At 36.5% G+C, this 16,341-nt stretch overlaps 1 protein-coding gene across 2 annotated transcripts in view; it reads left to right on the plus strand.

The window, feature by feature from the left end:
* Window positions 1-16,106, plus strand: part of LOC143673840 (uncharacterized) — a 35,012-nt gene extending 18,906 nt beyond the window's left edge. The window contains exons 3-7 of one of the 2 annotated variants that reach the window (XM_077148855.1): window positions 11,045-11,129; window positions 12,691-12,817; window positions 13,616-13,711; window positions 14,220-14,299; window positions 14,739-16,106. In XM_077148855.1, coding sequence (XP_077004970.1) covers window positions 11,118-11,129; window positions 12,691-12,817; window positions 13,616-13,711; window positions 14,220-14,299; window positions 14,739-15,560 — 1,137 coding nt within the window. In that variant the 5' untranslated portion in view covers window positions 11,045-11,117 and the 3' untranslated portion in view covers window positions 15,561-16,106. The remainder of the gene's footprint in view (window positions 1-11,044; window positions 11,130-12,690; window positions 12,818-13,615; window positions 13,712-14,219; window positions 14,300-14,738) is intronic. The other variant, XM_077148856.1, reaches the window with a different exon arrangement.
* The last annotated feature ends 235 nt before the right edge of the window (window positions 16,107-16,341 follow it).

Consider the following 16,341-nt stretch of genomic DNA (forward strand, 5'->3'; position numbering starts at 1 on the left):
CCTATATTCCCAACCTATTATTATTTTGTTTTCATGCATGTCTTTATTTTATTATTTATTTATCAATACATTGGATTAAGGGAATGTCAGTCACAAGGTTTTTACTGTTGCACAGTCACACAATAAAAGCTCTGTAGTTATACAGTCAGTATCAAAGGTTAAGGCTACAGAATTACAGTTCAAAATTTCAGATATTTCCTTTAGGCTACTCTAATGCGAGTCAGTAATCATAATCATTGGTTGTATCCTAATTTCTCCATTACACCTTCCTCCTTTCATTTGATCCTTCGCTCAATCTTTAGGGATCGTTGATCTTTTTGGAGTAGATAAATGAAATTGGTTGATGTATTACATTAATTATGTATTACATTAATTGATTTCTTGCATTGAACCATCCTTGCATTCTTTGTATAATCCCCACTTGGTCATGGTGTATAATTCTTTTAATATGTTGCTGGATTCTATTTGCTAATATTTTACTGAGAATTTTTGCATCTGTGTTCATTAGGGGAATTGGCCTGTACTGTTCCTTTCTTATAGCATCTTTATCCAGTTTTGATATTAAAATGATATTTAGCTTCATAAAATGAGTTAGGTAAAGTTCCTTTTTCCTCTATTTTTTGAAAAGTTTGAGCAGAATTGATGCTAGTTCTTCTGGGAATGTTTGATGAAATTCCCTTGTGAAGCCATCTGACCCTGGGCTTTTCTTTGTAGGAAGATTTTTGATGACTGATTGAATCCCTTTACTTGTGATTGGTTTGTTCAGATTTTCTATTTCTTTCTGCATCAGTGTCGCTTGTTTGTGCGTCTCCAGGAATTTGTCCATTTCATCTAAGCTGTCTAGTTTGTCGGCATATAGTTTTTCACAGTTTCCTCTTATGATTTCCTTTATTTATTCAAGGTCTGAGGTAACACACCCGTTCTCATATCTGATTTGCTTTATTTGCAGTCTCCCTCTTTTTTTTGTCAGTCTTCCTAGCGGCCCATCAATTTTATTGATTTTCTCAAAGAACCAATTTTGGTTTTATTGATTCTTTCTATTCTTTTGTTCTCCCATTCATTTATCTCTATTTTAATCTTTCTTATTTCTCTTCTATTTGCTTTGGAGTTTACTGTTTACTGTTCTTTCTCAAGATCCTCCAGCTGTGCTGTTAGGTCCTTGATTTTTGCTTTTTCTGTTTTTTTAATATAGACATTTAGGGCAATAAATTTCCCTTTCAGCACAGCCTTTGCCACATCTAATATGTTCTGATAAGTGTATTCTCATTTTCATTCATCTTCAGATAGCTACTTATTTCTCTAGCAATTTCTTCTTTGACCCACTGGTTGTTTAAGAGTATGTTATTTCACCTACATAAATTTGTCAATGCTCTCGTTCTTTGGTGGTTATTGAGATCCAGTTTCATCCCATTGTGATCAGAGAAGGTGCTTTGAATAATTTCAGTGTTTTTAAATATATAAAGACCTGTTTTGCATCCCACAGCATATGATCTATCCTGGAGAATGTTCCATGAGCACTAGAGAAGAATGTATATCCTTGTGCTTTGGGGTGCAGTGACCTGTATGTGTCTGTTAGGTGCAATTAATTTATTAAGTTATTTAATTTCTCTATTTCCTTGTGGATCTTCTGTCTGGTTCTCTGTACAGGAGAGTGGTGTATTGAAGTCTCCTAGTAGTATTGTTGAATCATCTATTGCTCCTTTCAGTTTTGCCGATGTCTGTCTCCTGTATTTTGGGGCTCCTTGATTGGGAGCATGAATATTTATGATTGTTTTATCTTCTTGGTGAATTGACCCTTTAATTAGTATATACTGTCCTTCTTTGTCTCTTATGATGTCTTTACATTTAAAGTCTATTTTGTCCAATATTAATATGGCTGGTCCTGCTTTCTTTTGGTTTCTAACTTGCATGGGAAATCTTTCTCCATCCTTTCACTTTCAATCTATTTGTATCCTTGTGTCTAAGATTAGTCTCTTGGAAGCAGCGTATAGCTGGATTGTGTTTCTTAATCCATTCTCAATCTGTTATCTTTAAATTGGTATATTTAGTCTATTAACATTTAGAGTTATTACTATAAAGGCGTTTTGTTTTTTTTTTAAATATTTTTATTCTAAACAACAACAAACATGTCAACATTCTTGACATGGTTACAATCAGTGGCTCACAATGTCATCACATAGATGTGTGTTCATTAGCATGATCATTTTTTGAACATTGCGTCTCTCCAGCAAAAGAAAGAAAAAAGAAAAAACTCATACATACCATGCCCTTTACCCTTCCCTCTCATTGACTACTAGTATTTCAATCTACTCAATTAATTTTAACCTTTGTTCCCCCATTATTTCTTTATTTCTTACTCATATTTTTTACTCATCTGTCCATAACGTAGTTAAAAGGAGCATCAGACACAAGGTTTTCACAATCACAGAGTCACATTGCAAAAGCTATATCATTATACAATCATCTTCAAGAAACATGGCTATTGAAACACAGCTTATACAGTTTCACTGTCTTTGAAATCTCTCACCACTCACACTTTATCTCATTTCTCTCTTCCCCCTTTTGGTCAAGAAGGTTTTCTCAATCCCTTGATGCCGAGTCCCAGCTCATCCTAGGATTTCTGTCCCATGTTGCCAGGGAGGTTTACACCTTGGGAGTCATGTCCCATGTAGTAGGGGAAGGCAATGAGTTTGCTTGCTGTGTCGGCTGAGAGAGACAGAGGTCACTTCTGAGCAACAGAAGAGGTTCACTGGGGGTGACTTCTAGGCCTAATTTAAGTAGGCTTAGCCTATCCTTTGCAGGAATGTTTCATAGGGGCAGACCCCAGATTGAAGTCTCAGCCTCCTGATTTGGTTGTTCCCCACTGCTTGCAAGAATATCAGGAATTCTCCAAATGGGGAAGTTGAGTTTTTCCCCCTTTCTCCCCATTCCCCAAGGGGACTTTGCAAATACTTCTTTTTTCACTGTTGAAGTCACTCTGGGATTTATCAGGACATCACACTATAACCCGGATAAACCAACAAAATCTCATGCCCTAGTCAAGGTTCCATGTGCTTATGAGGTTCAATTAATGTTCAATTGTATGATGTCCATATCAGTTAAATTAGGAAATGCCCTTGTCAAAATATAAATTTTGTACCAAATAAACATTTCTTGCTTTAGTCTCACACAGAAGTTAAAGTTTTAAAATATGAATGGCCATCTATTTTCAGCACCCTGCAATATTGACATTCCTTTATTCTTCCTCATGCAAAAACATTTTTTTAATTTGTACATTTAGTCACTATCACTGTTTCTAGCCTGCATTCCTAAATTCTTGAATCCAACACCTTAAACTTTGGATTTTGTTTGTCAGCTTTATATATTCTTTTCCCTCTTTCTTTTTTTATCCTTTAACTTACCCTTAGGTATTCTTCAATTCTTGCCCTCCTCCAGACCTCCCTCTCCTGTCTTTTTCAACTGGCAGAACTACCTTTAGTATTTCTTGTAGAACTCATCTCTTTCTGACTTATTCTCCAGCATTTGTTCCTCTGTGAAAATTTTAATCTCTCCTTCAGTTTTGAAAGACAATTTGACTGGGTGCAGAATTCTTTGCTGGAAATCTTTCTCCTTCAGGATCTTAAATATACCATACCACTGGCTTCTTACCTTCATAGTGCCAGTTGAGTTATCTGAACTCAGTCTTATGTGTTTACCCTTGTATTTAGGAGATTGTTTTTCTCTTGTCACTGTCAGGATTTTCTGCTTCTCTTCAGCATTTCACAGACTAATTATAATTAGCGTATGTTTTGGGGAAGGCCTATTTGAATTTATTCTATTTAGAGTTCATCCGGCTTCTTTGATTTGCATATTCATGTCTTTTATAAGGGTTGGGCTGTTTTCCCCTGTTATATCCTGCACTAATCTTCCTAGGCCTCTTCTCCTTCTGGGACACCAGTGGTTCTTACATTTGTACACTTTGTTTTGTCCATTATTTCCCTGAGATCCAATTCAAATTTTTCCATTTGCTGTTTTGAGTGTTTTGCCGTTTGCTGTTCTGAGTGTTTGAAGTCAATTTTCCTGTCTTTTGTTTGCTTTTTCTTTCTTCTGCCTCTTCAGATCTGCAGTTGTGTGTCTTGAGTATTTTTTTTATTTGCTGTACAGCATCTTTAATCTCTGTGATATCTGCTGTTTTTCTGTTTATTCTTTCAGATTCCTCTTTATGCTCTTCTAATGTCTTCTTGATCTCCTTTATGTCATTAGTGATCTGTTCTAGTGTGCTAGCTGCCAAAATACAATATACTAGAATTAGGATGGCTTTTTTAAAGGGGGAGTTTAATAAGTTGCAAATTTGCACTTCTAAGGCCAAGAAAATGTCCCAATTAAAGCAAGTTTATAAAAGTGTCCAAAGTAAGGCACCATCAAGAGGTTACCTTCACTCAGAAAATGCCAGTGAAGTTCAGTGTTTCTCTCTCAACTGGAAAGGCACATGGCAAACTTCGGGGCTTCTGCTGACTTTCTCTCCTGGCTTGTTTCATGAAGCTGCTCTGGGAATGTATTCCTTCTTTACCGCCAAAGGTCTCTGGCGGCGTGAGCTCTTTTCTTCATGGCTCTCATCATTCTGACATCATTCTCTGCTCTCTGAGAATCTCAGACTTTTTCCAAAATGCTTCCACTTTTAAAGTGTTCTAGTAAACTAATCAAGACCTACGTGAAATGGGTGCAGTCACATCTCCAATTCCAGGTTGTTACCCACAATCAGATGAGTCGCATCTCCATGGGAGCAATCAAAAAGCTCCTAGCCAGCAGTATTGAATGAGGATTAAAGGACATAGCTTTTCTGGGGTCATCACAGATTCAAAGCGGCACACCATCCCATTTATTTTATTTAGTCGAGTTACACGTGCATCTTTGATTATTTGTTCCAAAGTCTGTGTATCCGCCAGTGTTTTAAGTTTTCATTAGCCTGGGCTATATCTGTTTGCATCTTGATGTGCTTAGTGATCTGTTGTCTTCAGTGCATGTAGATTTCTTGTTTGGTTTACTTTGTAAGTTGATTTCCTTCAGTAGTCTAAAGCTTCATATTTGTGGGATGAATGTGGAACAGGATGCATGTGCAAGGCGGGGCACAACAGTGCGGTGATGGTCTGCAGTGCAGGTATAGGCACAGGCTGGGGGTGCTACACCGGTGCCTTTGAGCATAGGGTGCATGTCATGGAGTTATAGATGTGTGGTGCTGGGGCCGTGGGTGCTCAAAGCAGACCTTGGAGTGCAGGAGCATGGTGCGGTGTTGGGGTCTTAGATGTAGTCCATTCCTAGTCCCAGCCTCCCCGTCCATGCACTCCTGAGGGCTCTGGGCTTCCATTTGGAAAGGGGCATATTAGGCTCTTTGCACCAGCTGGAGAGTCATCAGTTCTCTACATCTCAATTCTGCAGCTTTTTTTTTTAATGTGGCCAGGCATGGGGAATTGAACCCAGGTCTCCAGCATGGCAGGCGAGAACTTTGCAGTTGTTCAGCTTTTGTAACCAGGGCCTCTGTATGTGGTATAGAAGACCCTCCTGGGTTATTTACATCCTAGAATCGCTATCTCATTCACCTTCCCATCCCTGCTTTAGCTGTTCCTTGGAGCAGGGGTGAACATGACCTATCTTACTCCACCATCTTCCCGGATCCCTCTATTCTACTATCTTCCTAGAACCCGGGGTCCAGCCCTTTTGCAGTATTTTGTGCTGTGCAACTCAGAAAGCCTCAGGTTTTTCTTTTTTCCTGTGAGCCCTGCCTCCTCTCTGCTGGGACAAAAATTCCTAGTACCTTTAACACTTACTCCAGTTTTCTCCGTGCTGGGAGCCTATTTTTAGTAGCCAGAATTTGTTTATTAATTCCACAAGTGGAACTTGGTTGAGCTAAGCCCTTGCTGCTAGTGAAGTCTGTTTCCATTACCCTTGGGGAACCAGTCTGCCACCTCTGTGAGGAAGGGGCACCTGTCTCCATGACTTGGGGGATTTAAAGTTCTGTGTGGGGCCTCAGCTGGTCCAGCTTATTCAGACTAGTGTACACTCTGTCCTGTTGCTGATGTAGCCCCAGCAGTTGTTCTGTACTGTTCTTGGCTATTTACTAGCTGCTCTGGGAGGCGAACTAAATTCCATGTCTTACTAAGCCACCATCTTGCTCTCTCCAGATTTTTCCTTTATGTTTAATCCCTGCCTTCCTTCACAGAATTCTGGCACTTTGTCTAAATAGACCCAGCATATCTAGTTCCCTGTTATATCTCCAGGATATTGTATATTTTCGTTATAAAGGGTCAGCTGCTAAGTAGTAATTAGCCCTTAAAATCGTTTGTGGGAAAGATATTTATTTGGTTCAAAATTTATATTTTGAGTAGTGTATTACCTAATTTAACTTGTATGGACAGTTTATTTGAATACTATAAGTACATGGAATATTGAATAGAGGGTGTGTGATTTTGTTAGTTTATCCAGATTAGTGTGATGCCCTGATATGTCCTAAAGTAATTTGGGCAGTGAATAAAGAAGTATTTGCAAAATCCCCTTGGGGGATTGGGGAGAAAGGAAGAAATATTCAGTTTTCCCATTTAGAGAAATTCTTATATTCTTAAAAGCAGCAGGGACAAACAAATCAATAGGCCAAGCCTTTGATATTTGTGTTCCCCCTGTGAAACGTTCTTGCAAAGGACAGGCTAAGCCTACTTGAAATTATGTATGAGTGAACCCCAGAAAAACTATTTTGTTCTTATGATGTGGCTTCTCTCCAAGCCAACTCAGCAAGTAAATTTACTGCCCTTCCCCCTACTTCGTTCATGACTCCTAGGCATATAAATCTCCCTGACAGTGTAGAACAGCACTCCCAGAATTTGATGGGACCAGAGATCATGGGATTGAGAAAGACTTCTTGACCAAAGTGAGAAGAGAGAAATGATAAAAAGTAAAATGTCGGTGGCTGAGAGACTTCAAACAGAGTTGAGAGGTTATTATGCATTATATAGATATCTCTTTTTAGTTTATGGTGTACTACTTTCTATTTATGGCTGGAGGGAAGTACCCAGAACTGTGAGTTGTGTCCCAGTAGCCTTGATTCCTGAAGACGATTGTATAAAGATATAACATTTACAGTGTGACTGTGTGATTGTATCTGATGCCTCTTTTATCTGGGGTAAGGACATATGACTAAAAAACAGATAAAAATAAATAATAGGGGAATAAGGGGTAAAATAAATTGGGTAGATGGAAATACTAGTGGTCAGTGAGGAAGGTGCAAGGAGTATGGGAAAAATGATTTTTTTCTGTTTTTTTATTTCTTTTTCTGGAGTGATGCACATATTCTAAGAAATGATCATGATGATGAATACAAAACTATGTGATGATATCTTGAGTCACTTATTGTATACCATATATGGACTGTATGTGTGTGAATATTTGTCAATAAAATATATTTTTTAAATCATCCTTTGTTTTCCAATATTGTATGAAACTTTAATTTCATTTTTAACTTTCTTTATTGTACAACGTAACATATATACAAACCAATGAAAGAAAAAAACAGTAGTTTTCAAAGCACTCTTCAACAAGTAGTTACAGGACAAATCCCAGAGTTTGTCATAGGCTACCATACCATCATCTCATATTTTTTTCCTTTTAGCTGTTCCAGAGTATAGGAGTCTAGAAGGAACAAATATTGTTTTATCACAATCAACTTTTCTTTTTTCTGAAAAATAACATATATACAAAGAGCAATAAATTTCAAAGTACAAACACAACAGTTAGTTGTAGAACAGATTTCAGAATTTGGTATGGGTTACACTTCCACAATTTTAGGTTTTTACTTCTAGCTGCTCTAATATACTGGAAACTAAAAGAAATTTAATGATTCAGCTGTCATATTTGTTTGTTAAACCCTTCCTTCTCTGTCTAATTCCACCATCATCTTTGATCTTTCTATGCCACTCTTTAAGGGTATTTGGGATATGGCCATTCTAACATTTTCATGTTGGAAGGGGTTGTCATTAAATGGGGTAGGGAGATGGAACTAGTTGATATTCTGGAGAGGATGGGCCTTCTGGGTTTCAGGTCTTATCTGGTACAGGGACCCATCTGGAGGTTGTAGATTTCTGGAAAGTTACCCTAGTTCATGGAAATTTTGTAGAATCTTATATATTGCCCTAGGTGCTCTTTAGGATTGGCTGGAATGGTTTTGGTTGGGGTTGGCAAGTTATAGTAGATAGCAGTGTAAATGAAGCTTGCATAAGAATGACTGCTAGAGTAGCCTCTCCATTCTTTTGGAACTCTCTTAGCCACTGATATTTTATTAGTTATGTTTCTCTTCCCCCTATTGGTCAGGTTGGAATTGTTGATCTGCATAGTGCCAGGGCCGGACTCATCCCTGGGAGTCATCTCCTATGACTCCAGGAACACTTCCCCTCCAGATGTCATGTCCTGTGTAATGGAGTGTGCAATGAATTCACTTACAGAGTTGGGCTTAAAGAGAGTGAAGCCACATCTGAGCAACAAAAGAGGTCCTCCTGAAGTAACTCTTAGGTATACCTACATAAGCTTCACAAGAGTATGAGGCTTTAATTTTAATTTAGCTTGTAAATTAAAATTCAGTCAAAGTGAACAGGCTCTGTCTGATGGAACGAAACCCTGATTAAGTTCAGTATCTGTGCAATCAAGTTTGCTACCTGTGGGATGTATTAGTCGTTAGATCTATCAAATATTTATTCTTATATAGTGGGCACACAAAGATTGAATTTTCCTGTAGATGAAAAAGCTGAATAAGTCAGAACTTTAGGACGAGTGCAAAGTTGTACTATTCTGTGGAATTTGCCTAAAAAGTTTAGTTGACCTCAGTGTCCCCTCTTAATTTTGGATTCTGGGGAGTTTTCCAAACAATGAGATGTCCACTCTTATTGCCCATTTCTATTTATAAATACTGTCAGTTTCCTTATATTGTTCTTTCAGAGTAGTTGCTTAAAATACTTAAGTTTCATTGGTATTTGATTATTTTTATTTCCCCAGTTACTTCAACTGTAGAAATGGGAGGAAAGAGATGATAGATTTGAGTCTTGTGATATTCTAACATTGCTTAAGGAGTACCAAGCAGAGCATAAGAGGAAGGAGTGACTGGAACAGCTTGAATAACCACAGGGAACTGAAATATTAGAGAAATCTAGGAAAAATTGTTACCAAAAGCAGGTTATGAAACAAAAGTTCTTGGGTTCCAAGTTAAAGACTCAGACCTATAGACCGGATTTGTTTATGGGGAGCTCATGGGGATCATAGCATGATTTATTTTAGAGACATCTTTAATGATATTGGTTAGTCATCATTTGAGGTAGTGTGAAGAATTGGTAAGAGTAGTCATGCAGTTTGACTGTGAAAGGAGGAACATAGTATCTGGCATAAGAGAGGGAATTGCTCCAGGGGCATTTTGCTTCAAAACAGAAGAGTAAATGACTAAGTAATGAAGGGATTGATTGTGATAAGAGGAGAGGTTTGTGGTAAAGATTTCAATTTTAATCACTAATATAGTTTCTAAAGAAACAGGAAAGACAGAAATCTAATCAGTGGTAACTTGCCCCTTCAATAAGATAGAAAAAGTGATTAATGGATATGAATGCAAGGATAATTGTAAAGATTTTGCCCTAAACTGACTTGATTTGTCAGATTATGTTATTCTGATTACTATGAGTTTAATTCTATCTGCTGAAGGAAATGTGCAATGTGAGATTCAAAACCATGGGACTTGAAATGATTATAGAATGTGGAAGACTGATCGATTCGCTTATCAGGATATATCTGAAAGTATTAGAAATCATGACTGCATTTTGACCTAAAGCATAGCTTAGTAGTATACTTTATCAGATGGATTAAACAAGGCAGGTAATTAGAGTCATCTCCAAGTACACGTATCTGGTAAATGCTCAGATGTTTATTGACTGATTGGGTAAATACTCAAAGGGACCTCAGAAATATTGTTTTTTTAACATCATTTAGTATGAGGATTAAACTTTAAAAATATGTAATTCTCTTAGTATATTTAATACAACCATTTTTTCCCTAAACTTCAGGTACAAATAAGTAAATTAATCCTACCTCTGTTTATGACACATTATCGTTATTTGTCCATGAAATGCATATAGTTCTTAATGATGTTTTATAGGAGAATTTACATTATGCACATTAATTCACATATATATAAATATAGGATGTCAAGCTGGTGATGATGAATATATGAAAAAACCTTCAACTACCTCTGCAGAAAAATATCAGAGTGACCAAATAGATTTTCTCCAAAATCTCTTTATTCTATATCTTCTGAGCCTTCTAATGCTCTGAAGATTATGGGGCATGACAGTGACATTATGACCCATATACTTCTGATATTATCTGATGTAGGGCCTTTTCATGATTAGATTTGTATGATAGGTGTCATTGATCCTCCAAAGAAGACCTTGAAAAGATTTTCTCCATAATTAAATAAAAGTTTCTGGGGTGATATCCAAATCCATTGGGGTGAGATCTAGAACTTAGTGCTGAGACTGTTACATTGTTATATATCACATGTGAAAGAACCAAGATGATTTAAGTCAAGTGTGCCCAGGAGGACCAATATAGGTTAGAGCAAAGAGGAAATTGGAGTTCAGAGGACAAGGATAGATATCGGGAAACCAACGCTAGTGCCTCAACCAAGCATAATTATATCTGAAGGATTCCAGGTTGCATTCTCTCATGGTGGAGACTAATTCCAGATGAGTCATGGGTCAGGAATTCTTGTGTTTTGGAATCAGGGAAAAAATGAAAATTCTCTGAACCCCATGGAATAATTAATACATAGAGTTCAGTGATTTTCATGTCCTTATCTGTAAAGTGAAGGTATTCATATTTTCATTATTTCCTGGAGAAGCCAGAAACAACTCCTACATTTTGATCCAGGGAGAAGAGAAACCTTCCTCTATTTCTCTTGGAGTGCACTTCATGTTCCTATTGATTGGATTGGTTTACTTCCAGGTCAAGACTTGAGTCTGAAGGCTTCTATCTTTTTTCTCAGCTTTGCTCAGCTACTGTTTGTCTGGTTTTGAGTGAAAATTCAAAGGAGGACCAGTTCAGCTGAACTATTGACAATGCCAACACAGGTGAGTAGGGAATTCTTCAACTGAAGCTATACCACTGTTGCCAGCAGATTTCTCTTACTGTCATAAACCTTCTGAGTTTGGGGCTCATCAATAAGTAATCTCTTTCCCAACATTACAGTAGTTTGTTCCAGCCTCCATTAAGGATGTATATTCTCTTAAGAGATGAAAGATTATTTGTTCCTAACCCATGGCCTCATTGAAGAAATAATGCATTTATGGGATCATGTCAGTGCCTGAAGTTTGCTTTAGGCATGTGGTGAACCTAGGCGATAGAGATGAGTAAGAACAATAGCTAGCAGTGAGTGGGAAGGCTGGTGTTTCAGCAGGTGCATTCAATCAATCCAGCTTTACACATGCTAGGGTGTGAGACTGCATTGTTGACTGGAGCACAAGAGAAGGTTAGAAAATAAAAGAAAATAAGAAATCATTCATTTATTTTCCCCAATTTTAATTTTCTTAAAGTATTGATATATTTGCACATTTTGAAATACTAAAAATAAAATTTTCCTTAGAAATAGTCACCAATTTCCCAATTTCAATTTTTGTAGATCAACTTTATTCAAATTTTATAAATGGAGTCAATGTATAAGAATTGTTGTTTGTTCCCTTATGTCGAGTAAAATTTATTGTACCATGAAAAATTTTCAAGGTTTGTAGAGACCAGAAGAAATAAAGGGGCTTTTTTAAGTCTTGAACAGACAGATGAGATGAAGATGTAAGAGGAACAATGAAAACTGGTGTTGTGGGCTCTAGAAAATGTTGAGAATGGGAGGACTTCTACCAGAGTAACGGTCAGATTAGGGCCATATTTCAGTACAGTTGTCTCAATAGCCCCTGACTTATGATCCTTTACCAACTATACTTAACATTATTATGAGCAACTAAGTTATGCAGAATTCAGTGAGTTAGTATTTACTGATCCAGAGTTCTGTATGAAACCTGTTCAGTTCTGTAGAATTGTAGATACTGCTTCAAGATTCCCTGCCAAAATTTATAAATAATAGACTCCAGTGAATTGAATTTAGAGAGAAAGCACTTCACACATTAATGCACTAGATCTGTTCAAGTACATAACATGGTGGTAAATAATTTTATAAATGAGAGGAAACTGTGGTCATCCTTATACAGGAATAATCCAATCCTAGTCATTTATTAAAAGTGATATATCATTGATGTTTCTTGCCTTATGATGAGTCTGTAGATTTACCTGAAATTGGTAGAAAAGATCATTTTAGTTGGGCATGCTCTAGAGCAAATATTGTAATGAGTATCAGGAAGTCATAATTACAGGTCTTTGGGGAATTTTTTAGGTGTTATATCACACTGTATATCATGTGATATTCCTTTATGGTGAAATTATATACATTCAGAATTTCTGTCTGTGAGTGTATTTGAAAGGCAGATGGCGATTGAGCATTGAGATTAATCTTACTGGAGCTCCAAACACATTTTCAGCTTTATATACACAGTCTCTGCTTTCCTCATTGCTGTCATTTTGAGCATCACACTCAGGACTTAGTTAAGGATGGCCTTGTGTGAACCCAAATTTCTGTGCTGTTAGGAGTTAATGACCTTCAAAGATGTTGCTGTAGACTTCACACAGGAAGAATGGGCATTGCTAGATACATCCCAGAGAAAGCTGTTCAGAGAAGTGATGCAGGAGAATATCAGTCATCTGATTTCAGTGGGTAAGTCTCAAAAAATTTGTCTGTCAATGATATGTATCTGTCAATCATCTATCTAATCTACCTGCATATCTATCATAACTATCATATGGCATCATCTAAATTTCAAGACCTAGGTCAGCATCTCTATATTGTTATATAACCTTTTTATATTCCTTATATTTTTATATTTTATATTGTTAGTACATTTAAATTATTTTATAGCACATTCAACCACCTAAATGTAATATGTTTTCTAAGTTTTTACTTGCATCTAGTTCACCCCCAAAGAATTTAAACCTCTTGACTACTCACTTAATGTATTTCAGTCTCAATCTCCGACACTCAGAGCAATCCTGGGAAGTTAGTGAATAATTTTTTAATGAACAAATAAGGGATTATACATTTTGAAATAATTATTCTTCTCTAAGGGGTATCCTGAAGCTTTAGAACACATTAGGAAAAACACTTCATATATTATGTTCCACATAGAATTTAGATTGTTTTGGTGCAGTTTATGATTATTGGATCATTTTTAAAAATAATAATGAGCAATTGTGGAAACATAGAACTTCTTGGTTTTAAAAATATGGAGGATTCTGCATCTTTCTGAACTTGTGCATGGGCCACAACAACCCAGTGTAATGAGAAGAGCAACAGTTACCCTGTGGTGGTGAAATATCATCAGTGTTCTGTATTCAAAGTACTTTTACCTTGTTGACCCTCAATGCTTACCTTTTTCCTTTGGTAGCCTGCCATGGAGTTGATAATATACTATTAATACTTAATTCAAATTCCAAGTATCTTTTTTCCTATGAACAGGATGCCAAGTCTACAGATCAATTGTGTTTTCCCAGTTGCGACAAGAAGACACAGTCTGGAGAGAAGGAATAGAATTTCTCCAAAACCAGAGTCCAGGTGAGTTCTAGGTGCCCATCAGTAGTGGAGGGACCTCATAAATAAATGAATAAGTTCTTGGAATTATCAATTTTGGGTTTCCTGAAGTGCGTTATGATTTCTGAAGTGTAGGTGAGGATATTGGGGAAATTTTCTTCATATGTGGTCATTATTGTTTAAACTTAACAAGCTCTATTCAAGTGTCTTTGACTTTGGGAAAGGAATATTCATGTACTATTTGAATTAAATTTTCACATAATAAATCTTGTGTTATTCTTCGAAGATTTTCCTTCTTTTTACCTTCCTGGCATCCCAACTTTTTACTTTTGTCATATTTCAGTCCTAAAAATCTTCTCTGATTTTTAAAGTCCTGTAATGTTTTCTTCTGCATAGAATATTCCTTAATTTGATACTACCTCTCAGCCAAGTGTCAGTCTTTAAAATGTCCTAGTTTGTTTTTAACTTTCTAATAACTTTATTCCTATGATGCTATTCTTAACAATATTGTTTTTTCCTCAAATAATTATAGGTAAGAAATTTGCATATGAAAATCAAGAAATATTAATGCAACTTACTTACAGAAATTGCAATTCTGACATCATGCCATTGGTAAGATTCATTGGTGGGAACCCTACTCTTTCAAATACCTGGGGATTGAATAAATGAGAAATTCAGTGTAATCACCTAGTTGTAATTAATGTTGAAGTTAAAGGCTGATCTATCAAAAATCTGTGATAGTTTGAATTTAGGTAAAAATTAAACTAAACACAAAACTTTGAGTTCTTATGAAAGATGATTTCATAAACATGATTCACATACACAAATTTTGAAACATCCTGAAGTTTGAAATTGATCAGAGAGCACTGTAATTGAGATGGCATATTAAAGGAAATCTCTATTCATGAAGGTGACTGACATGTATATGGAACTAAATTGGGAAAGATTTTAATTGGAGACTTGAAGGATTTCTTAGAAATTTGTGTAGGGAAATGAAGAAATGTATGTAAATGTTCAAATGCTTGACATTCTCTCTTCTGATTCCCCACAGCAGATATCTCAAACTCAAAAGAATTCCTTTAAATGTATTTATTTCCAAGAAGACTCCACTCTCAGATCCACAGTGACTCCAAATGGATTAATTCCCATGAGAGAGAAAGCATATTTAAGTGACCCACTTGGGACAGTCCACAGTGACCAGCCGTCTTTTGATGAACATAAGCAGATTCACATTAGAAGTAAATCAAATGAATGCCTACAAAGTACTAAAGCCTTCATTGAAAGCTCTGGCTACAGACAATACAATGGAACTCAAACTAGAGATAAACTATGTGAATGCCTTCTTTGTGGGAAAGCATTCATTAGATTTATTGACCTTAGACAACATTGGAGAATTCACACTGGAGAGAAGCCCTATAAATGTAATCTATGTGGGAGTGCCTTCAGTCAGTCTTCTCATCTTCACAAACATAAGAGAATTCATACTGGAGAGAAACCCTATGAATGCCATACATGTGGAAAAGCCTTCAGTCAATCTAATGATCTTCAAAAACATAAGAGAACTCACACTGGAGAGAAACCCTATATATGCCAAACATGTGGGAAAGCTTTCAGTCAGTCTTCTAATCTTCGACAACATGAGAGAACACACACTGGAGTGAAACCCTATGTGTGCCATACATGTGGAAAGGCCTTTATTCATTGTCATGTCCTCAGACAACATGAGAGAACCCACACTGGAGAGAAACCCTATGAATGTCCTCAATGTGGGAAAGCCTTCACCCAGTATTCTCATTTTAGACGACATGCGAGAATTCACACTGAAGAGAAACCTGATGAATGCCATACTGGTGGGGATGACTTCACTGATTGATATACCTTCAGATGACATGAAAGAATACAGACTAGAGGAAAGCCCCATGAATGTCATCTGTGTGGGAAAATTCTCAATCATAGTTCTACCCTTAGGCAACATGAAATAATGCTCAGTGAACAGAAACCATAAGAATGCCATCTATGTGGAACACCTTAATTTTTCTAACCTTTGACAACATGAAATTATTCGAACTTGAGAGGAAAACTATGAATGTTGTCAATGTGGAGAAGCCTTCCAATATTATATAGTAATACTCTTAACTGTATTTGGAATGAGAGAACACACTACATGAAGACGTTTCAGCCATAGTTTTAACCTTTAAACACACCAGAGAACACACATACTGAAGAAAAACTGTCTGAAATCAACATGGTATTTTCTTTAGTCATCAGTACTATTATCAGTAAAATAAGGAAACTTACACAGGAAAGAATCTATATGAATGTCATTAACAAAGCCTTAGTTGTTGGCCTGTTGATGTACCATATGAGAACTCGCAGTATAAATCTAATAAAAACGGAAAATCCTAATCTAGCCAGATAAGTTACATGTTGAGGAATTCTGTGCACTTAATAGTGGAGCACCTTAATTTGTAATTTATGCTTTAAATGAGTGAACTCCATTGGAATGAATCACTAGGTATGTAATTAAGGTGTGCTGTCATTCAGTGAAACACAAGTTTTGGTGTGCTAAAAATACTCAGTTTATGGATAACTGTGATAATGGTAAATTAGATGGAAAAGTCACCAAAACATGAAGAGGGGAAAATCTTGGCAGA

This window comes from Tamandua tetradactyla, chromosome 2, assembly GCF_023851605.1.
Source record: "Tamandua tetradactyla isolate mTamTet1 chromosome 2, mTamTet1.pri, whole genome shotgun sequence".
Lineage (NCBI taxonomy): Eukaryota > Metazoa > Chordata > Mammalia > Pilosa > Myrmecophagidae > Tamandua > Tamandua tetradactyla.